The sequence below is a fragment of the Mytilus trossulus genome, chromosome 3 (genome assembly GCF_036588685.1).
Source record: "Mytilus trossulus isolate FHL-02 chromosome 3, PNRI_Mtr1.1.1.hap1, whole genome shotgun sequence".
NCBI classification, from domain to species: Eukaryota; Metazoa; Mollusca; class Bivalvia; order Mytilida; family Mytilidae; genus Mytilus; species Mytilus trossulus.
The window spans coordinates 75,015,021-75,040,661 of record NC_086375.1 but is presented as its reverse complement, the minus strand read 5'-3'; the positions used below and the strand labels follow the sequence as shown (position 1 = coordinate 75,040,661).

General features: G+C 32.2%; 1 protein-coding gene across 1 annotated transcript; it reads left to right on the top strand.

The window, feature by feature from the left end:
• The first annotated feature begins 551 nt into the window (after nucleotides 1-551).
• On the top strand, nucleotides 552-23,958 carry LOC134712409 (calpain-5-like). Its single transcript, XM_063573924.1, has 13 exons — nucleotides 552-682; nucleotides 2,637-2,841; nucleotides 8,221-8,352; nucleotides 8,694-8,902; nucleotides 9,528-9,720; nucleotides 10,422-10,624; nucleotides 14,590-14,667; nucleotides 15,228-15,408; nucleotides 16,102-16,215; nucleotides 18,267-18,469; nucleotides 18,818-18,936; nucleotides 19,521-19,657; nucleotides 20,304-23,958. Exons 2-13 carry the CDS (start codon nucleotides 2,659-2,661, stop codon nucleotides 20,484-20,486), a joined length of 1,935 nt encoding a protein of 644 aa, XP_063429994.1. The 5' UTR covers nucleotides 552-682; nucleotides 2,637-2,658; the 3' UTR covers nucleotides 20,487-23,958.
• The last annotated feature ends 1,683 nt before the right edge of the window (nucleotides 23,959-25,641 follow it).

Below are 25,641 nucleotides of genomic sequence, written 5' to 3'. Positions count from 1 at the left end.
TTTTAATTTTAGTTTCTTGTGTACAATTTGGAAATTAGTATGGCGTTCATTATCACTGAACTAGTATATATTTGTTTAGGGGCCAGCTGAAGGACACCTCCAGGTGCGGGAAATTCCCGTTACATTGAAGACCTGTTGGTGACCTTCCGCTGTTGTTTTTTCAATGGTCGGGTTGATGTCTCTTTGATACATTCCCCATTTCCATTCTCAATTTTATTTACTATTTTTTGTTGTAATTATGACCGATTCAATAGAAACTTTTTCACAGCATCGGATAATTTGAATATTACTTTTCTGCGGATAAGTGTACGGACCGATCCAATCGTAACTACTCGGCCATTCTCGCTATGCAGTACAAATAACAAGTGTAACTACTCGGCCATTCTCGCTATGCAGTACAATCGTAACTACTCGGCCATTCTCGCTATGCAGTACAATAATTTCTTCGTGCAACCAGAAAGGCCGAGTAGTTCCGATTGGGACCGATCCGGACATTTTGTATGGCTCATAGTTTTCGCATGGAATCATATTGTCGAGGAGCACTTGTTGCACTGTGCTCATGCTGGTTATCTCCCTTTAAAATATAGGGACGAAACAGAAGGCTTCCGAATGAAAAAAGGCGGGGCATCCGATTGGCAGGCTAGCAAGGAAAGTTGCCCGTAGTAATTTTGCACATTTGCAGGTAATAATTTATTCTAATAACCACAAATAGGTTGTTTTCTCAACAATGGTGTAAGAAAGCTAGGTTGTAAAGCGTAAATTCATCCAACAAACATAATTACTTTTATTTGCGACTGAGTCATTTGCAGAGCATTCCTCATTCATTCCATTTTATGCCCCACCTAGGTCCTAGGACTCGTAGGAGTCTAAGGATAGTAGAGGGGGCATTATGTTTTCTGGTCTGTTCGGTCATCCGTCTGTCTGTCCCGCCTCAGATTTAAGTTTAGTCAAGATAGTTTTTGATACAGTTGAAGTCCAATCAACTTGAAAGTTAGTACACACGTTCCCTATAATATGATCTTACTTATTTTAATGCCAAATAAGAGTTTTACCTAAATTTCACAGTCTATTGAACGTAGAAAATGATAGTGTGAGTAGGGAAATTGTACTGTGGACATGTTCTTGTAATGATCAGGTCAGGAATAACCACCAATTGGTGGATTATACCTCAATTGAGGTATAATCCACCAATTGAGGTATATTGGTATAGACCAATTGACGTATAATGCAAATACTTTGTAATAAAATGCTAGTGTGAGATAGGAGCATGATTTTGCAACTTGCAACCAATATTATGACCCTTATTGAGTCCTCTGAAAGTTTCAGTTTTGTCAAAGCCTATTCCTGACCTGATGATATCTCAAAATAATTGTCTTTGGTAACTGGTTAAGCCAGTCTTAATCTGTTTAGATAATTCATTTCGTTTAACATAGCGCATATGATTATTTTTTGGAACTGCTAAAGTAGGAACAATAAAGACTTTATTGGGATTTTGCACCTATTTTCAGTTTCGATAAATAAATGCACTGTGGTTGTGCATAGTTCTCTCGTGCTTGTGTTGTCCTCTCCAAATGCTGATAGTGGTACAAATTCAATTCCTTCAGTTTTCAAATTTAATTTATCCGCTAGATCATCTGGTAAAAAAGATCTTTGTGCACCCTCATCAAATAAAACATTCGTATCCATAGATATATTACCTGATCATAAAGGAGCTATGAACAGCCGTTTTCAGTAGCACATTTGTACACATACTGTATGTGTCAATGAATACAAAACTAGTATCTTCCTGGTTTTCAGTGTTATTTATAAGATTGACGAATTTTTTAATCTAAACATGTACTCATCGATATCTGTTTGTTGAAATTCATCCACCACATTTTCATCCAAGCTTGCATCTGCAATTTTATCATTCAGATCTTTAAGAATATCCAATTTCTGTAACACAGAATCTAAATAGCTGTGACATCCTCAATTTCTATTTCGGGAGTGTCTCATATGTCTCCAAAATTCTTCCAAAGTTTTGTAATTGCTCCTTTATGTCCAGAACGAATGGCTTTCAGCGTTGTATCCATTTTCCATTTTGGTCATGGCACCATAAATGTTGAGGCTAACTTCTATTATAGTATACAGAAAACAATACAACCATACAGTTTAATGTTTACTTCATATATATCTCAGAGCTGCTAAGGCTATGTCACAAACTGATGTCAACCCTAGATACAAAACAGTTAAACACAACGTCTTAACTTCCACGGTATTCTCAACAAGTGTGCTGTATTTATGCTGTATATACAGTCAAACCTGCTTAAAAGACAACCTGTAATAAGCTTAAACCTGTGTTAAGAGACCACCAATTTTAGATCCCTCTGTAGTACATTTCATATATATTGAACCTGTATTAAGAGACCACTTTTTCTCTCTCCCTTAAGTGGTCTCTTAATACAGATTGATTGTATATATGGTAATTAGAATAGAATCCAAACAACTGAAAAAATGTCCCTTTACTCTCAAATGACTCTAATAGTCTATTTATACTCTAGGCTTTATATAAGATGCAGAAGTTTTCTTTACATTTAACTCTTAACTATTGACATTGTTTACTTGATAAATGTTACAGCTTTGAATTTTCTCTTTAGTTCCAGGTAGAAAAATACCAAAATGCCTTTCAAATTACCTTTCTTAAGTTCAACAAGAAAACATAAAGGACAAGATTATGATAAGCTAAAGAGTGATTGTAAGAGTAAAGGAAATTTGTTCATTGACACAGAATTTCCTCCAGATGATAGATCTGTGTTTCACACACAAGGAAAGTTAGCAGGTGTTGTATGGAAAAGGCCTAAGGTAAGAGATTATAATAGGGAGCTAAGCTTAAATTGTAAAATTGACCAGTAGCAGTAAGACAAAATCTATAATTGAGTCCATATAGCCATGATTATTCTTTGACTCCTTTCTGACAGGAGTTATTGCCCTTTAATTATCTTAATTTATTTGACAATTTAGCCTTCAACCTTGAAAACTATTGATATAAAGAAAATTAAAACAGGCAAAAATGATTAACAAGACTAAATATATTAAAAATGTAACATGCTCAAATCTTGGTTATACCATTTGTATACTGCTTTTAAAATTGTAGATTTTGATAGATTTTTTTTTGTGTTTACACATAAGTCTACACATAAGTCATGTACATCAACAATCACACCTCCTCTCCATATTGGAGTTAATTCCCTAATTTCAAATTCTCAACTTTTTGCATTTTGAAACAACCCATAGAAGAGTGAAACGGTTAACAACAAAAATGTCTATAATTGAGAGAGTCCATGGACATAAATGTAGATTGAGGTGAGCAACACCTAGTTCACATTCCTATGTACATGTATAATTCTCCTTTTAGTCCCCTACTGATGAGGTCAAAGGGGACTTTTGGTTTGCTTTCCATCTGTCTGTCTATACATCAGTCAGTCTAGCAAATCAGTTTTCCACAATTTGTTTCTTCATGCTTGAAAATATTTTGATATTGGGAATATTGTTTCATCATGACAAGCAGTTATAATTACATGTACATATCAAGTTCAAATGGTGAAAAATTCACTCAAATACTCAGTTTTCCACACTTTTTTTCGTCTTGCTTGAAGATGTTGATTTAATAATTGGTACATTGTTTTATCATGGCAAGTTGCAGATCAAGTTTGAATTTTGTACCAGTCTGATGATTTTGTGCAGAGTTATGGTACTTGGGTGTTATTTTTCTACTAGTTATAATTATCAGTTTTCACACTTTTTTGTGTCATGCTTGAAGATATTGATTTGGTAATAGGTATACAGTTTATTATGACAAGTAACAGACCAAGTACGAATTTTGCTTTATTCTGATGATTTTGGCCAGAGTTATGTTCCTTGGACTTAAAAACTTCACTTAAATATTCAGTTTTCTTAATTCCACACCTTTTTTTTTGTCTTGCTTGAAGATATTGACTTGATTTTAAATTTTGTTATATATAGTTTTCACCATGACATGTTATAGATCAAGTTAAACATTTTGTTCCAGTACAATAAATATTTAACTGGTACTAGAGGCCATGCAAAACTCTCAGAATGCTTTCTTTTTAAAAAGAAATCCACTACAGTAATAGAACTTACTTTAAACACAAGATTCAAGAGAGGAAAATTATACTAAACAAGTCACTGCCTTTAAGGATATGTTGTGTTTAACTAATGATTTTAACTGATACAATTTATTGTTATAAGTTATTGTTATTAGATTATACCTGTTCATTATATCAGTTATTTAATACAATAAATGTATGTTTATATCATCAACATGAAGAATTAAAAGACCAATTCAGTTCAATCAAGATTAGATTATTGACCATTAGATATTAGTATTCCTTTACACTTGACTGTATTAAATATCTATGATATATCAAGTTTAGTTTATAGGTCATCTTTACATTCACATATAACAGTCCTCTTTAAAATAAAAAAAAATAATTAAAAATTGGCTTCCCTTTGAATGCATTTCATGACCATGATCACTTACACATGTTTGTCCTATCTGATTTTGTAAGGAACTCCCATTCTAATAATACTTTCCTTAATCTATTCTTGAACAGTCCAGAAAGTCTGACACAATAATCACACTTGGACCATTCTGGTTAACTTTTTTGTGTGCATGTAATGAAATTTCAGTGCATTTTCTCATGAACTACAAATCATAAGCTTCAGAAATTTGGTTTCAGACCTAGGCTTCTTGTGAACATACTTTACTGTGTGGTGCATTTTTACCTGGGCCAACAAAGGTAAAACAGGTCTAGACACTTGAACCTCTGGAATATATGGGCGTATGACATTTGCGCCGATTTTGAAAATTTTCATTCTTTCATTTGCGCCGATTTCATTTTTTCATTTGCACCGATTTTATTTTTTTCTCCTAATTGGATTAACAGGTAAGTTACAGGTAAGTTAATTCTTTTACATGGGCTTAGCACAGAGTATAAAGACAAATTAAGCAACATTGGTAAATAGCCAATTTTTCGGGTGACCATTCCTTCCCCCAAATGAAATCGATGACTGCTTCACGTTTGACAATATGTCTGACGCGCCTTCTGATGACAAATGTCTTACATTCTTAGCCTACAGACTAAGTACATATATATGCACAATGTAACGCTATCCACATCATTTCTGAGAAGCTGCATCCCAACTTATATGTTTTTATAGGTTTTATCAAGCAATAGTACACATAAAACAACATAGAAAACTAAAGAATGAACAACTATAACATGACTGGGATAGAGAGTTCATTGGTACTCATACCGCATCTTCTTATATCTTTTCACCTGTAATTTACCTGTAAAAAATCGGCGCAAATGAAAGAAAAAATCGGCGCAAATGAAATGCAGATCGGCGCAAATGCAAAACGCCGGAATATATATAATGCATCTGTCAGTTTGAAAAAAAATTCCATCAAAGTGTATTGTTTTCTATGAACTGAAGGGAGCGATTTAATATTTGGTCTGCAGCTTGATAGTTTTGAGTTGTAGTGATTTATCAATTTTTACATCTGTTCACTTCCTATTTGAAAATACTTCAGAAATTTTACAACACTAGTTGAACAAAGAAAATGTTTGCTTTAACCAACATATTTCATGGGCCCAAAATATGCCTATCCTTGCAGAAAAATCTAAGTATTCTGACACCCTGCTTATATAATCCAACATTTTTATCTGGTCCCCCAGTGTGTTGAATAACACAGGCTACACTGTATCTAAATATATTTAAATATCTCTACAAAAGAGGCATGGTTTGTGAATCAGCTGTTTTTACAAAGTGCAGCCAATAGCTGTGGTATCCTTATTTATTTTTATTATTATCCCTTTTGAATTCTAAAATATAGTTTTCATTGAATTCATGTCCTGTCTCTCAGTGATTTTTTTTTATTAAACAAAGACGATTATAAACAAATTTATAGAAAGTTTTAAACATTTGTGGCATCTCTATTGATTTTCCAATTTTCCTTTTCCAAGACAGTTTAAATATGCAATGAAATCAATTGATCATCATGATATGCATAAGACAAACATGTAAGAAAACAACATCTTAATTGGTCCTTACTTCTAATGTCTAGATTTGCACTAGCAGAGAGAGCCCTAGAGGATGTAAAAAAACCCAAACACATTCATTATGCGTCTGTTCTAAAAGGAAATGAGTGGGAGTTGTTACAGATATTCTTTCTTTTAAGATTTAAAATTCATTTGATCTATGTGAACCTAACTTAAGATGGTCAGATGAACTTCTAATTTGTTGGTAAAATGATTTTATATCCACAGACTTCAAGGTATTAATCATTTACACCTACATAACACCGAACAAATGATAAATATTTTATGTGGGCTTGTTTATAATCACTATAAAAACACAAGTTTATAGTTGAGTGATGTTAGATAGTTAATGATTCAAGGTCTATAGTTACTAGGACATAGTTTACCTGTAGTGTATATAACTGTTAACAGGTATTGTTACACAAGTTATACATTTACAGCTGTCTCCTAGATCAGCAAAAAATCAATTTTTTGAAAATTGATATTCATTGTGTGTATGATATAGAACATGTAGAAAACAAGACTTATTATCACTATATATATAAAAAAAAAGGGATTTAAAGAATGATTTTACTTTTAAATGCAAATAATTTTTTGCAAGCAGTATTTGTTATAATTATAGTGCTATTAATCCTTATCTCCTTTCAATGGAAAAATTTAAAATTGATACTATAAGCTCATAGAACATTCATTAAGGATAAAAATAAGCTAAAAATATTGATAGGTCATGGACCTCCTTTTTGAGATATTTGATATTTCAAATATGGCGGGAAACGGCTGACTCCGACTTTTACCTTATATTTGCCTTGGTACTATTTGGGTCTCAAAACAAAAGAGAGAAAATCAAGAATCTTTTTAAATTTTGGTAAATGACATTTCATGAGCTATTAAGTCTTACATGAAAAAATAAATGGCAGTTATGGGGCAAAATATTTTACATTGTATTGTATGAAAAAACACCAAGGAGACCGAACATTTGACACAAATTCCAAAACCTCACCTAAGTGTGGATCGAGGATAAATTGTATGTTGTGGATATTTGATTTTGTGTTGTATGTTGTGCTTGTGGATATTTGATTTTGTGACATATAAGCCTATAGAAATTTTGTACTTTGTTGAACATTTAAAGTCACCATGAAATAAAAAAGAAATTTTATCCCACTAAGAATAAAAGACATAAACAAAGGAATACTGCCAACTATGAATATTTTGAAACATCTCAACATAAAAAATAAAACTAAACTAACCACTTAAAACAAAATGATAAACAAATGCACAGATTTAATTATGAAATAAAATTTAGATAAAATACAGCACTATTGCAATGATTGAGTTCATATTAATTATGCTATTACATATGCTATTACTTATGCTTATTTTTCTCCCAGTTACTAAGCTCTCTGATAATAGAACTTTATAGGAATTGCCAGGACTGTTATGAATTGGAAGTGGAAATTGGAAAACCATTCTTTATTTGCCTCAAACTGTACTCCCCTGCACATAGTACTAGATAAAGTGTGTTTAAATATTCCCATTGTAACTGTTTTCAAATTCACAATAGAACAGGTTTGTTGAATTTTGCTGAATTATCATCAGCAACATTGTAAATGCAACATGTATATTAAGTTGTACTTATTAATTATCTGCCCCTGTTATTGTATTATATGTCAGTAAGTGACTACTTTTTCTAAATTTACATTTAGGTCAAAATCTCAGAAACCGGTGAAATTGTATCAATGATATGGCTCTACAACATTCTTTAAACATTTGAAAATTATTTAAGAGCTCCCAAACTAGGCTTTGATTTTGTTCTGAACTTGAATTTTGACCTTGAAACATAAGGCTGTCACAAAATAACAGGTTTTGAAGAGTTGATGATGAGCACAGTAACAAGATAGGTGACATACATTTAACTATAAAGTCATATATAATATCAACTAGAACAATTCAGAATGAAGTGATATAGCACTACAGCTGCTTTTAAAACAGATAACTAGCATGACTAGTAGAAGATTCATATGGATATTTGTTTGGTCATTTAGTTTCATAATAAACAAAACATAATAAGTAGTATTCCTGCGAAGCATATATATATTAAGTTAAACTTTTATCATTGTAGCAAATATGTGACAACCCAAAGTTGTTTGTAGAGGGCGCCAGTGCCGGTGATGTTACTCAAGGTCGAATTGGTAACTGCTGGTTTGTTTCTGCAGCTTCCTGTTTAGCACAGAATAAAGAAATTTGGCACAATGTAAGTGTTCTGTTTTAATCAACTCTGGTTCTGTCTAAAACAAAACAGGGGAAATAAAGACTGAACCAATTAAAGGCAAATTATACTGTCTAAAAACACCTTTTATCAGAGTTTTACTATTTTATTAGTCTGATTGTAGGAAAATTCAATTAATTTTGTCAATTATTTAATTCATTTTAAATTTTTAAAAAGATTCCAATAATACATTTAATAAAAGAACAGTCTTTTCAACAAATGATGTTGTTGGGTTGCATTGTTGATTCTAATTTTTAGAACATATCCATGTTGGAAGTGAAAGTATAAGAAAAATATTTACGTAAAATATGTAAATATCTTTGCAGGTAATTCCTAACTCCAAGGAGCAGGACTGGAATGAGGATAAGCCAGATGATTATCAAGGAATATTTTACTTCCGTTTCTGGAGATATGGTGAATGGTTGGAAGTTGTTATTGATGACTTTCTACCCACTGTAAATGATGAGTTGATATTCATTCACTCACAGTCTAAGAATGAGTTCTGGAGTGCCTTATTAGAGAAAGCTTATGCCAAGTATGTTGACTAAATTTAAGCTCCAAATGAAAGAAGTAATTGTGACATAGTTTGCAGGTATAATGACAGATTTGCTTAAAGATTGATGTTTTTTGTTAACATCCTGCAGTAGCTGTCAGTAAAATAAGTAGGATTTGGAGGATATGACAACAAGACTAAAGGAAATTCATATTGCTAATTGAAAAAAATGATATGATTGGTATGAAAATATATTTTGCCTTACAACAGTCCTCCTACAGACCCTTTAAATAGTTGTTGCAAGATATGACACTCTTTTAAGAGACGTATTTTATTTCCCTATTGGAACTTGAGGTGGCTGTGTATTTTTATATCTTGCATGTAGCCAGGTGGAGACCCCACTCTACTGACTGGAGAAGTCCAGGCAAATATATTTCCATACCGGTTTTCACCTTGGGGTTTAGCTTGAAGAGGACAGATTTGTGAAATTGCAACCACTTTTTGATGAAAAGATTGCATTCTTATCTCTAATATGTCTTCATTGAATTGGAGTCTTGGGATGACACCATGGCCAATATGGAAAAGGGCATGCTATAATCTATACATACTATATTTAGATCGGGTATTATTTATCAATCTGATTTACACTACATTATACTATATTTAGATTGTTTGGGTGTTATGAAGCTTTAGATGGTGGAGACTTAGGTGAAGCATTGGAAGATTTCACTGGTGGTGTATCAGAACAGATTGATATGGTGAAACTGGGCGTGGCTGATAATCCTGAAGAGAGGGCAACACTTTATAAAAAATTTGGGAAAGAAATGGAGAGAAACTCGCTAATGGCAGCATCTATTCCTGTAAGTAATAAGAGTTTGGAGAATTAATGCATTACAATATACAAATACATTACATGTACAAAATATACAAATGCATCTCTATATAAAAAGTTTTAAATCATATTAGGAATCTTTTGTTTACATTTCCCAGTTATGGAGTTTTATTTTCTTATGAACTGTAGATTCTAAATTCGGAGTTATGGGGCTTATTCATTAAAAGGGGGGGGGGGATTTTCCAGTTTTTGGACAATAAGTCAAAAATGCTTTGAGCAGTTTTAATGACACTTTGGTGAATTGTTTAGTTCTATGGAGATAAGCCCCCTCAGGGAGCAGCTCTTTATCAAAATACGTATAAAAAGGTATGGGCCAATGAGATAGAAACACAACAACACAGATAAAACACCAAATAGAGGTTAACCAAAAGACAATTACTCTGAACTTCTTGATGCTTGTATAAAATCCATTGTCTATCACTGCACCTCAAATACAACAAAGACTAGCTGATAGTCATGCCGGATACACATTTATAGCTGAAGTAAAATAATTTTAACTATCGACAAAATATTACTGCTGGTATATCATAATTACTTTACATATAAACATTTAATCTGAAGACTTCTGCTAGCATTGATATGACATATTTTAAGGTTTTTCTGTGTGCTATTTGGATTTTAATCATTTTAGGCCATTTTTTGTAAGATTGATTAAATAATTCATTTTAGGCTTTAAGCAGTGATGAAATGGAATCTGCCACATCAACAGGTCTAGTCAAAGGTCATGCATACGGTGTCACTGCCATCAAAAATATACATCTAGAAAACCAAACCATGTTCAGTAGGCTATTTAAATCCGATGATAAAATACCAATGATAAGATTGAGGAACCCTTGGGGACAAGGTGAATGGAAAGGAGCATTCAGTGATGGGTTAGTATGGTTATCATGGGGGCACAATGGTTAAGAAATTTTGTTATAGTTCACTAGCCTAGGGCTAATTGGTAGCAGGATTTTACTAGCCCCGTTGGAAGAACTTCTAGCCCAAAAAAACTGACCTGCTAGCCCAAATATGCCTTACAAATTTAGAGTTTGCTGCAAAATACAATGAATTCTATAAACTTTTTATCCGCTATACAGTAGATTTTTAGCAAATTGGATACCCAAAACTAATGTCTGCAAAAAAATATCCCATTAGCAGATATATTCAATTAGTCGATAATTGAATATTCATTGACTATTCTGTAATAATGAGTTAACCAAATCCCGATTTGGTACAACTCTTGACCACTGCTATAGTATATGGGTATATATAGGATGAAAAATTGTGTCCTGTCCTTTTTTTTATTTGTAATTTCTGTCCTGCCTTTTTATTTGTCAGTCTATTCGGTCCTGTCTTTTTTTCTTAGCTTATCCTGACTTTTTTACAACAATTGTCATCCTGACTTTTTTTTTGCCAAGTTACTCATCCTGCCTTTTTAGCTCACCTGTCCCGAAGGGACAAGTGAGCTTATGCCATCACTTGGCGTCCGTCGTCGTCTGTCGTCTGTCGTCCGTCGTCTGTCGTCTGTCGTCCGTCGTCTGTCGTCGTAAACTATTTCAAGAATCTTCTCCTCTGAAACTACTGGGCCAAATACTTTCAAACTTTAACTGAATGTTCCTTAGGGTATCTTATTTATAAATTGTATCCGAAGTTTTGATCTATCAACAAACATGGTCGCCATTGCTAAAAATAGAACATAGGGGTCAAATGCAGTTTTTGGCTTATAACTCAAAAACCAAAGCATTTAGAGCAAATCTGACATTGGGGTAATATTGTTTATCAGGTCAAGATCTATCTGCCCTGAAATTTTCAGATGAATCAGACAACCCGTTGTTGGGTTGCTGCCCCTGAATTGGTAATTTTAAGGAAATTTTGCTGTTTTTGGTTATTATCTTGAATACTATTATAGATAGAGATAAACTGTAAACAGCAATAATGTTCAGCAAAGTAAGATTTACAAATAAGTCAACATGACGGAAATGGTCAGTTGACCCCTTTAGGAGTTATTGCCCTTTATAGTCAATTTTTAACCATTTTTCGTAAATCTTAGTTATCTTTTACAAAAATCTTCTCCTCTGAAACTACTGGGCCAAATACTTTCAAACTTTAACTGAATGTTCCTTAGGGTATCTAGTTTGTAAATTGTATCCGAAGTTATGATCTATCAACAAACATGGTCGCCATTGCTAAAAATAGAACATAGGGGTCAAATGCAGTTTTTGGCTTATAACTCAAAAACCAAAGCATTTAGAGCAAATCTGACTCGGGGCTATATTGTTTATCAGGTCAAGATCTATCTGCCCTGAAATTTTCAGATGAATCAGACAACCTGTTGTTGGGTTGCTGCCCCTGAATTGATAATTTTAAGGAAATTTTGCTGTTTTTGGTTATTATCTTGAATATTATTATAGATAGAGATAAACTGTAAACAGGAATAATGTTCAGCAAAGTAAGATTTACAAATAAATCAAATGACGGAAATGGTCAGTTGACCCCTTTAGGAGTTATTGCCCTTTATAGTCAATTTTTAACCATTTTTAGTAAATCTTAAAAATCTTTTACAAAATTCTTCTACTCTGAAACTACTGGGCCAAATACTTCCAAACTTTAACTGAATGTTCCTTAGGATATCTAGTTTGTAAATTGTATCCGAAGTTATGATCTATCAACAAACATGGTCGCCATTGCTAAAAATAGAACATAGGGGTCAATTGCAGTTTTTGGCTTATAACTCAAAAACCAAAGCATTTAGAGCAAATCTGACCTGGGGTTATGTTGTGTATCAGGTCAAGATCTACAATGTATCTGCCCTGAAATTTTCAGATGAATCAGACAACCTGTTGTTGGGTTGCTGCCCCTGAATTGATAATTTTAAGGAAATTTTGCTGTTTTTGTTTATTATCTTGAATATAATTATAGATAGAAATAAACTGTAAACAGCAATGATGTTCAGCAAAGTAAGATCTTCAATTAAGTCAATTTGACCAAAATTGTCAATTGACCCCTTAAGGAGTTATTGCCCTTTAAGGACTTTTTTCGCAATTTGTTCATCATGTTGACTTACTTTAAAAAATCTTCTCCTTTGAAACTGCTGTATCAATTTCAGCCAAACTTAGGCTAAATGAGTTTCAGAGTATTTAGTATAAATTTTATATTTTATTTCCTTGTTTGTCAAGAAACATAGCTACTATGGCTAAAATAGAACATAGGAGAAAATGATTATTTTTTTTGGCTTTTGAAGAAAATAGGACGATCCAAAAAACATTTAAATAAATTGAAAAGCCAAAATAATCATTGATGAGAGATTTAACCAAAAGAATTAAGGTGAGCGATTCAGGCTCTTGAGAGCCTCTTGTTTTTTTTACTCAAAATCCTGTCCTGCCTTTTTTTCAAATTTCATCCTAGCCCCCCCACAAAAATCAAATGGTAGCTCTCTAAGCTGATTGTGGGCTATAAATAGACTACAAAATCAGCAGTCTCTAAACTGAAAATGTATTTGTTATAAAAAAAAATTCTTTAAAATTGAATTAAATTGAATATCAATGAAGATAATCATGATTGATGAAATATTATTGCATCAATTTTCAGTTTTCTGAAGACTGTAAAAGAGGGACGAAAGATACCAAAGGGACAGTCAAACTCATAAATCGAAAATAAACTGATAACGCCATGGCTAAAAATGAAAAAGATAAACAGACAAACAATAGTACACATGACACATCATAGAAAACTAAAGAATAAACCACACGAACTCCACCAAAAACTAGAGGTGATCTCAGGTGCTCCGGAAGGGTAAGCAGATCCTGCTCCACATGTGGCACCCGTCGTGTTGCTTATGTGACAATAAATCCGGTTAATAGTCTTAATTCAGTAGGTCACATTCATGGAAGGGAAGGGGATTGTAGTTACGACGTAAGGAACATATCCGATATCATTTGTAAAACGGTTATTCCATATTTCCAAGGACATTTAGCTATAACATCTTATCAATGATTGAATGTAATGTCAGCCATGTAGTTGAGAGGAAAAATAAAGAACTGAAGAAGGCCATTGGCCGAAACGTCTTGAAAAATTGGTTTATCTAAACAATTATATTCCATAATGGTCAACCAACTCGTGATGGCGTTCGTAAAATTTACGAAGGGATGATTTCAACTTCACCATTTGAAACTCTTGGTGTAAATGTTTAGGTCATGGAGGTTTCTTCGCAGTTTGTAAACAAAAACAAAATGGCGTCCATTACATGTGCACATGTTACAAATTTGTATCTGACAAAAGTCAAGTTTCTACTGTCAAAAGGGATTCACATAAAATTGCAATAAATTATTCAGTAGGAGGTACAATCAGGTTACATTATATTTCCCTGGTTGCATAAGCAATGTACAATACTCCCTGTACTGACAAATCCATATTGAAAGTACGGGATCCACCCAAAGTTATTTGTTCTATTTTAAAACTTTTACAAAATCAATTAAAATTCTGGGAATCCCCGATGACGAATTTGATTTGCTAAGATAGAATATTGATGAGGGGATTTTCCACTTTCTATTTTTGTTACTAGTCTGTCGGGCATATTGGGTTACAAGTTTTGGTTGCCTAAGGCCTAAATGCTGTAGCCCCGGGCATCTGGCTAGTGGATTTTTTAATCCCTGTGGCATTTAGTGATGAATAATTCAGATCAATATTTAGGGAGGTAAAATATTCTACAATAACAGATATTATTTCAAGATGTTTGTTTTTGCATATTTGTTTTGTAGTTTCAGTGATTTCAATGGGTGTGTTTTGCTATGATGATTCACTATCTATGAAATGAATGCATGTGTATTCATCTAAAATAATATAAACAACATTGTAGGTCTGATGAATGGAATAAAATCCCAGAGGAAGAAAAAAAGAGAGTTGGTCTGACATTTGAAGAGGATGGAGAATTTTGGTCTGTATTATACAAAGACACATGAATGAAGTTTGTTTGAATTATCATATTTATTTTTATCAAATTTCTTTTAAAAAAAGAATGAAGTATCAAGATACATGTATTTGTAAAGTAAAACATTAAGATGAATATAACCCATGTTTAATAATTACTGGGTGTTTCACAATTGCTTAACATTGTATAGGGAACTATAAACATCTATTTCTTTGTCTAATTATACTTCATAAGCTACATTTTTACATTTCAGTCAAATCAATTTTTTTGTTTCCTTACAGTAAATATCTTAAAAAATAAAACAAGGAATATATATGTAATACACACCTTGCAATTACCCTGTCCCATTGGTACATGCATTTTGAATTGCTTTACACAATGTAACCTATGATTGTCATATGCAGACTAGTCGAATCAATGGTGAAGGGGTATTGTAAATTTGAGTTTCTTTGTATTGTTGTTAAACATTTAAAAATTCTAAATATTTATGTACTTACAAGTTTGTTAATTTATATTGTTAGACTGTTAGTTAATATTTATAACTATGATTTCTTTGTCTATTATAGGATGTCCTTTGATGATTATTGTCAGAACTTTGTACACACTGCAGTATGCCGAGTGGTCAATACATCAATGTTCTCAATCAATAAAACATGGCATGAAGGAAGTGCTCACGGAGAATGGAAGAGACCAGACAGAGCAGGTGGTTGTGCAAATAATAGAGATACCTTTCTTCAAAATCCTCAGGTGTGTTCAATGTGAAACTTTATTACAGAACAGTAGAGGGGCTTTAAAGTTTGGGTCTTTGCCAGTGTCGGTCTGTTCAGTATCAAGTTAACAGTTATGAGTTCATGTAGTTTACTATGAAGGTGTGGTCACATCCACTGGAAACTTATTTCACATGTTCATTATGATTTGAACTTTGAAAAAATATATGCCAATTCTTTGAAAAAATATATTTCAATTAGGACAGACCCAGATTTTACAGTTCACTGAACATGGAATTATGTGAGTGTGGGATTATTTCCTATGGACATATATTCTTAAATATAAAATAATAATGTTAAAATCTTAAAGAAAAAAGGATCAGAAATATATTTTAAATAAATTTATTTATTGATATTAGTATGTTTGATTTTAAATGACATTACATTTTTGTAATGAGGAATTTCTGTTTTACTTACCGTAAATAAATAGATTGCAGTGAAGGGGTTCTGTCACCCAATAGTAAGGCCAATGCCGATGAGCCTTTAGCTGTATGTAGTTACATGGTATAGCACCTTAAGAACCCTTGCAGCAACTCTTAAAGGGGTCCATAGCTTACTTGTACCTAAATGTTCTTCCCCTTTAATGCTTTTAGTCCTATTTACTTCTATATATTTATGCAGGTTACTTGACAAACATTAACTCTGATTTACAAATATATTTATTTTTTAACAGTTCTTGTTCGATATAAAAGATGCAGAGGATGATGTAATGTTTCACTTACTACAGAAAACCATCAGAGGAGCAGAAGGAAGTGAAAATTTGACCGTAGGGTTCACTATTATACAGGTCAGTATATAGATCATTTAGTGGCAGAGAACACATGTCATCCATAGAACACTCACACATTTTGGATTTAGAAAAAGGTAGCAAAAAAGAAGAACTGATGGAGCTTTGGTGGCTTACTTTAGTAGTTACTAGTGTAATTACTAGCCAGTCAACATTGAGGATGTGAGTTCGAACCCCACTTGTGCGGGTGTACTCTACTCAAATCTTAATTGACTAGGATTGTCAGTTTTTCTATCAAAGGTCAGTGGTTTTCCCAGGAAATAGCCTAAATGCAGTGCTTAAAAGTGGCGTAAAAACACCAAAAATCAAATATTAAATGAAGAACTGATTGTTTTGTTTTTTTGCATATATTAATACACCATTATATCATTATGGATTAACCGTGAATGTTCTCCAAACTGCAATGGTCAAATTGAAGTGTGATTGGATGACGCAGAAGTGCAATGGTCGCATTGTGATGTATCTTCTAGATAGCAATGCTGAAATGGGTTGATGGAAATGCTGACATGTGATGGATCACCTGAACTGTATTTACGATGTTTTTTATGTTCACATGTCGATGTATGTTGAATTCAATGCATTTGTAAGAAGCAGCTTTTAAATAGGATGCTCTCTCATTAAGTATGAAACTTCACCTAAGAACATATGGGTACATAATATGAATTGTTGCAAATAGATATAGGAAGATGTGGCGTGAGTGCCAATGAGACAACTCTCCATCCAAATAACAATTTAAAAAGTAAACCATTATAGGTTAAAATACGGCCTTCAACTGTTTAAAGATACGTAAATTAAAAGTAACAATGAAACTATAATATTAATAGGTCGATACTGATGATTTTTTAACAGTAAACGATTATCACAAAATCCTAATCTATAAACTAACTCACAGGTAATACAAAAATCTACTTCTCATAATAATTGCACATCTGTAGATTTTAAACTAGCTATCACATGTCATATAGACCATCTCACATCAGCTAAAGAACCATCACACTTCACTGCAAACCATGGCACATCAGCATGACCATTGTACTACAGCGTCCCCATTGCACCTCATTGAGTCCTAAAGGAGTATGTCCGGTAAGGGCCGATTTTGGCCTCAATTTTCAAGTTCATCTGACGAAATATTTTAGACAGTTTTTAAACACTTAATTGTCTATTTCTATTCATTTAAGTAGTTTTTATGAAAGATTTTAACTGATTTAGTCATTAAAAATGCTCCGATTCAAGCTAAAATATGAAAAATCTATCAAATTTGCCAAAAATCGTCACTTTTCAGATGGTTTTTGTCAAAAATGAAAGAGGCCTCATTCGTGTTCATCCTCAACCTTTATATATATTATGTATTATCGTCAAATACAACTTGCATTTCAATATTATGAATGAACACGAATGGGGCCACTTTCATTTTAGACAGAAACCGCCTAAAATTTAACTAAAATGCTAATTTTGTGAAGATTTCAGAAATTTAGCATGACTTTATGATGCTAGTACCCGATATATGTGCATTGTATTGTCAAAAATAGCCCATATTTATGTAGCAGAATCATTCTACTTTCCAATGAATAGCTTCATGATGAAATTATCACAATTGTGTAAAACTGCTATATTTTGGGGCCAAAAAGAGGTCTTACTGAACCTACTCCTTTATAAATTGAATTTTTCACTGCACTATTGGACATCAGAACTCGAATCAGTGACACAGTGAACTTATTATTTCTTCAAGAAATATTTTCTTTAACTTAAAATTCTCAGAAACTGCTAAAGAGATTGACTTCAAATTTGTTTAGCTACTTAACAGTTATTAGTTATACTTTAAGATTTGTTTGATATGTTTTTCCATATGTTGACTTAACTTAAAATTTTCTTCAATACTTCTGAACAGAATGACTTCATTCATGTATTTGATCCTGATACCTCAGATTGGGAGAGGGTATGATTATTACATAAATAGTTACATTTTTTGTTTTATTTACAAAATAGAAACATGATTCAGATGAATTATTTAAATCAATTATTAATATGGAATATATTTATATTTTTGGCAGGTTGAAGAAAATCGTCGTTTCAGAATTCATGATTTGACTCAGCACACCATTGTAACATCTACAGTATTTAAAAATCAGCGCTCAATCTTTTTGAAACATAATCTAAAGCAAGGCAGATATGTAGCTGTGACCTGCACGTTTGACAAAGACTTGGAGGAATCATTTTTGTTTCGTATCTACTCAGCTAATGCTAATGATTTTGTGTAAGCATTTTATAGAAATAGTAATGTTTTATCGATAAATTTGAGTGATAGTTTGTTACCATTTGCAATAATTGCCTCAAATTGTGAGTGTGAAATAAATTAAGAAGTAACCTAACCTAAGAAAATCTTACCAGAATTAAAGAATGTTTTTTTTTTTTAAAAACCAGTATATGTATGCAGTACAGAATTCAATATTGATCTTAGTAGAGATCATCATGGTCCAATGAACAAGACAGATTAAACCATTGTTGAATTTTTGCTGTGTGTTAATTTAAGTGCATCATTAAGGTTAAACTATTTTAAACATCATATCTGTACAGATTTCATTTAAATTTTGATTTATTACAGGCCACTTCTACATGACAAACCACAGAAGAGTTTTCTAAACTGTTGTGCGTCTGCTCCTCAGATGGTTACAAAGGTGAAGGTCATGAGAGCTGAAGGATTGGAAAGACAGGAGAGAACTGGTAACTGCAGATTTTATATTTTAGATTATGAATTTAATGCATGCTTTTGATAAGAAGGCATACATAGTATTCCTATTTTTGAAGACAATAGTAACTGATTAGTGCATGAGACATTATCATTTGATCCGTACCTCATTTTCCTTAATTAGTCTAAACTCATTTATTTGCTCAAAGCAAAAAGTACTAAACAAAAGTGAAACATACTCATAAAGTCTTTTCCTAAACACAATACATTTATAACAATACAAATTGAAAGTGAGCATGCATTATACTATATTACCGAAATAAATATTACTAAACTATATTGAAAAAAAGGAAAGAAAGAACGACAAATATTTCTCAAAAGAGGAATTAGGTTTAGTATTTGAACTTTCAAATTTAGTTTCTGACTCTGTAAGGCTACATGATTGGACAAGGATAGTGTATTCTTCTATTTTGTTTGTGTTAGAAATTATGAGATGCTTAAGTGGGAAAATGGTACTGATATTATTTTAATAGTGTTTAAGATGATGTATGGCCTTTCAACACTGACAATGTGTTGATTATAGAATTTGTCTTTGTATTTGTGTTTGAATATATTGTAGGAGCTGATCCCTACTGTATAATAAGTTGTGAAGGAGAGAAAGTAAGGACAAAGACTGCATCTGATACTACAGCACCAGAATGGAATCAGTCAGCAGTCTTCTTCAGGAGTAGACCAAATAAACCATTCAAAATACAGGTAATTACACACTCACAACTATAAATAGGTCTTGTCTCTGAGTCATTTTCAGAAATTTAATCTATCAACCTAGCTACCTTAAAAACTTTTTTTAATGTGAGCTGCTATTTTTTAGTTATGTAGGTGTAAATTAAAAAAAAATCTCTGCTGAGCAGATTGAAGACTGATTGAATAAACTTTTATCGTCCTTCCCGATGACTATATAACCTTGCTCAATAACTCTGTAATTTTCTTATTACGGCTTTGAGACGAGAGGAGGCATTACCACCGACTTCACAATGTTTGAGGAGAAGTTATCAGCAAAGTCACAATGTGAGAGGAGTCATTATCAAGCTTGCTTGCGTCAAATGCAAGACTGTTTTAGGGAGGGGAAAAGGACCAGTAATAGAACAATAAACAGACAATCAGGTTTTCATCGTATAGATATTGTAAAATATCAGCTGCAGCACACAATGTGAAGCTTTTTTTTTCGTTGGCTGCACTCACTTGCCAAAAAGGTTTAAATTGTGGCTCGTGGCTGATATTATACGATGTCAATGTGAAGAAAACCTAATAATCTTTACATATCTAGGTATTGAAGAAAGTGACTTTAACAAAAAAAAGTTTTTAAATAAGTGATTATTATTTCTATTTCTACTATTTTCAGATTTGGAATCACAATATTCTGAAAGACACGTACATGGGGAAGCATGTTTTTATGAGTACTGATGACATGAAGGACAGTATTAAATCAGTTGATTTGGTTGGTCGAGGAAAACAAGGAGATCAACAAAGGCCTGGGAAATTAACAGTTATGATCACACAGAGCCGGAACTTCACTGCTATCTAAGTCTACAGAGAGCTTTAAAAGATCTGTATGTCAACAGGGTGCTTTTGTAAAGTTTTGTCAATGAACGTTTGTTTGTGGGTTTTTTTTAGCTCTTCAAAACCCAGATAAAACTGAAGTATTTGATATACAGTTTCTAACACCTTATCTTTGATTTATGTATTATTCTAATTTTATATGTAGCACATAAGAATTTGTTGGCTGTACAGTACAGTAAGATTATAAGGCATTTTATTTTTTTAACTTTCATTTTAAGCTCAGATTAATCTAGTAAACTACTGGATATATAACTTAATTGATTGTTGAATGTGTCAATATTGCTAGAAGAAAAGTTACATTAAAACCCTGCTCTGTCCTTCCAGTCTGTCTGTCTATCCGTCCTGTGACGTCACATTTTCTCAGGAACTATAAATCAGAGCTTCCTAAAATCTTGTTACTGTATACTTAAAAATTCTCAGAAATGATGTGCATGTTTGTAATTTTCTTCACATATTTCTTTTGAACTACAAATTATATCTTTTTGAAATTGGAATCATGCCTCATGTTTATAGCATTCTCTACTGTGTAATGTGATTTAACTTCTATCACTCAGTAATTTCTAGCAAGCCAATACTTAATGCCTAACAGTGTCTTGCTTAACGGTTGGGTAAATCTTTGTTGACATTCACACTTTTCATATCATATTTTGCAATCTTAAGTATTTTAAATCTGATTGCATACTTATAATGACCTTGTAATTTGTATGAAAAAAGGCAATACAATAGTGTTGTTTAATTATATTATCTGAGCAAATCTATATACTGTTGTCAACAAATTTCATATGAAACCTTCTTTTATCTGTATGTAAATTTGTATGTTATCCTGTTGTTAATTTAGTTGTAAATTTTGTATCATACTCAATGTTAGAAGAAGTGGTGAATGTAATCGCTTTTATATTTTTCTATTATTGTAAAGGTAATACTATGCTAATGCCGAGATTATTAGGCTTTTGGGGTAAAGATTGTAAATATGCAATCAGATCCCTTTAAGCGGCTGGCTTGATAGTTATTAAATTTCCAGACTTTATCACCACTTTTTACCATATAAAACAAAACATAGTGCATAAAACAACATTCTTTTCATCATATCCATGAACATTTTCAGAAATTTATCAATGAAATACATACATCTAAGATATTCAATTTACAAAATAACTCGTATAACGATACTTGTCAAAAAAATTACATTCATTTTGCATTGTGCATGAATCTAGTATCTTTTCTAAATATATCAAAGATGTCATTGTAAAAGTGATATTATAAATTGAAGTTATCTCCCTTTGTCCATAGTTAAACCAACAACAATAATACATCTCCAACGCATATTCTTTTATTGCCTTCCAATTCTTAATACACTGCAATTTGGTACATCTGCTTACAACATAATATAATTCTGCAGAGCAAGTGAACAGGATGATGATGCTATTTTCTTTTTGCATTTTTTTGTTAAGAGTTGCTGGAGTAGGTTAGAGCTGTTAGACAATAACACTTTTATAATGGGTAAGAGATACTTCTACTGTTAGAAAATAACACTTTTATAATGGGTAAGAGATACTTCTACTGTTAGAAAATAACACTTTTATAATGGGTAAGAGATACTTTTAGATAAAATATGTCTATGAAACAGGTTAAGTTTGTTATTATATTATTGAAACAGAAGTAAAAGTATATTGAACTCTATTTATTGCTCAGATAAATGCTCCCTGAAATGTATTGTGAAATATTACATGCACTACTTTGTATTGTCATAGACATATTGTATTAAATGTATATGTTAAGTGTATGAAACATTTTAACAGTTGTACAAAATCTACATTCTTTTTTGTCTATAAAAGTAAGGTAGTACATGGAGTATGAAAATTTTGGGAGTATGAATCAAGTATAGGGCATTATTATAGATAGATAATTTCACATATCTTGCATAATTACATTATTGTGTGCAAAATGGCTATTGGCTGTGTGCAATATTCACGCTTGCTCGTGTAGACTTTTTGAAATGAAAATTATTGCTTTTGTATACATGTGTGAAGTGCTAATGAATATTTTTCTATGAAAGGAGGAGTTGTGGTGGACTTGCAAACCTTTTTTTGGGACAACAAAATTAAGCATTGCAAATCACAGATTTATGATTAAAGATTAATAAGATTAATGGCCTTCAGCTCAAATTAGCATGGAAGGTTAAAATTATTGGCAGAATGTTGGGATTTTTTAGCTTTCTTTTTATATTTTTTTCAATTTGTTGACTATGTTTGATCTGTTTTTTCCTCACACATTTTTTTTTTTGCATTTCATTTTTCACAACTTTGGTGACTACATGTCCATATTATGCTTAGGTATTAGAGATAGTGTATAGAGGGATGTTAGTTTTATATTTGATATAGGCAGCTTTTATTTAATGTATATACTACTGTATATAATTAGGCTTTTATTATATTTTGATTTTTTTATTACTCATCTGATGTTTTTTGTAACATTTGGCATTTATGATCTGAATTTGTTTTATAATATTAATTATAACTGTTTTAGAATCAATGAACAAATTATATTTAGTAAAGAAATTTTCTTTAACAGAAAAATAATTGATGTGTAAAAAAAAGTTCTCATAAAATTGTGTACAACTAGAGGATTTTGACAAGTTTTTTTAGAATTTGTAATGGTAATGACAAGACTGCAGATGAAAGTTAATGAAAACATTTACATACAATTTCAATGATTGTAGGACTAGGCTACTTTGAAAGCAGGGTATTATACCTTACCTAATAATGACTTCACGGTTCAGCTAGGAAGCAAGCTAAACAAAGATATAACCTTTAGCTACACACACATTGAAATCGGCTTTAAGAAGTATTAGAACATATCTTTATAATCTAGTAGATCTTAGAATGAACAAACTTAATGTCAGCAGATATTACGTATCAAATATAATTCTTCCATGCTGAGATTTTTTTCTTCCTAAGACTTATTTAAAAACTGCTAGTGTTTGTTGAAGAATTGAAATTTTTAATCAAGGGTGGTAGTTTTTTACAACTTCGACATGTACAGCAGATTATATTTTTATATGATTTGTTACAATTTAGGAAATATATTTTTGTGTTTTTAAAAAGATTTATAAAGGAATACATATTTTTAAATCATTAAAATGATGATATTAGAAACGGAGATAAAACAAATGGTTGTATGATTGTTAGTTATATTGTGATGAAAAAATATAATACTATTTTTCCATTTGTGTAACCATCGGTTGTTTATTTATCATCACCAACATCATGATATATTTATGCATGCTTTCATCCTATTAATGAACCACTGCTTTATTTATTATGCATTATTTGATAAAAACTATTTGCTACATATAACACCATTTTATATGAAGCTGTAGAACAATATTTACTTATGTTTTATTTGCTCTTTTTATTCAATAAAATATTTTTAATATTACAGAATCTTTTATCTTGAATATTTTTTTTCAATGCCAGTCAATGGGCCTGTAATGAGAATGTTTTTTTAAAGACAGGACAAGCAACCTTGTGAAATAGAAATGCATGTCTGTGAAAAGACATTTTATGTTGGTAATACAATGTATAGAAAAAGGAGATGTGGTATGATTGCAAAGGAGACAACTTTTCAACAGATTCAAAATAGCACGGATTTAAGCAATTATAGGTCATTTAATCAAACATAAACAAAACCTGTACCGCATACTCATCTGTACAAGACCATAACATGACAAAGTGTGAATTAAAAAACAAATAAAAACGGGCTGATTTATGCAAAACAATAAATAAAGAAAATCACATTACAGACAGCAACCATTTCAACAATTATCTTACAGGCTCCTGACTTTGCACAGGAAACATACAGAATGTGATGAGGATTTACATGTTTCTGAGAGATCAAACCTGGTAAGATTATTTCAACAACCCAGAGCTGATAAAAATAAGGAGATGTGGTATGATTGCCAAAGAGACAACTATCCACCAAAGTTACAATGAAGTGGATGAAAGCAATTATAGGCAACTGTATGGCCTTCAACAGTTATAAAAATCCATATTGTATAGTTTGTTATAAAAAGACATTTCTGATAAATATTATCAAGCACAGAATTATCTGTATAGTTATCTCATGTGTGCTTTTGCTATCACTGTATCTCTCAATCGTCCCTTATATGTCATTTGTAAGCTTTTGGCATCACTGTATCTCTCAATCGTCCCTCATATGTCATTTGTAAGTTTTTGCTATCACTGTATCTCTCAATCGTCCCTTATATGTCATTTGTAAGCTTTTGCCATCACTGTATCTCTCAATCGTCCCTTATATGTCATTTGTAAGCTTTTGCCATCACTGTATCTCTCAATCGTCCCTCATATGTCATTTGTAAGTTTTTGCTATCACTGTATCTCTCAATCGTCCCTTATATGTCATTTGTAAGCTTTTGCCATCACTGTATCTCTCAATCGTCCCTTATATGTCATTTGTAAGCTTTTGCTATAACTGTATCCCTCAATCGTCCCTTATATGTCATTTGTAAGCTTTTGCTATCAATGTATCTCTCAATCGTTCCTTATATGTCATTTGTAAGCTGTTGCCATCACTGTATCTCTCAATCGTTCCTTATATGTCATTTTGTAAGCTTTTGCCATCACTGTATCTCTCAATCGTCCCTTATATGTCTTTTGTAAGCTTTTGCCATCACTGTATCTCTCAATCGCCCCTTATATGTCATTTGTAAGCTTTTGCTATCACTGTATATCTCAATCGTCCCTTATATGTCATTTGTAAGCTTTTGCCATCACTGTATCCCTCAATCGTCCCTTATATGTCATTTGTAAGCTTTTGCTATCACTGCATATCTCAATCGTGCCTTATATGTCATTTGTAAGCTTTTGCCATCACTGTATCTCTCAATCGTCCCTTATATGTCATTTGTAAGCTTTTGCTATCACTGTATATCTCAATCGTGCCTTATATGTCATTTGTAAGCTTTTGCCATCACTGTATCTCTCAATCGTCCCTTATATGTCATTTGTAAGCTTTTGCTATCACTGTATATCTCAATCGGCCCTTATATGTCATTTGTAAGCTTTTGCCATCACTGTATCTCTCAATCGTCCCTTATATGT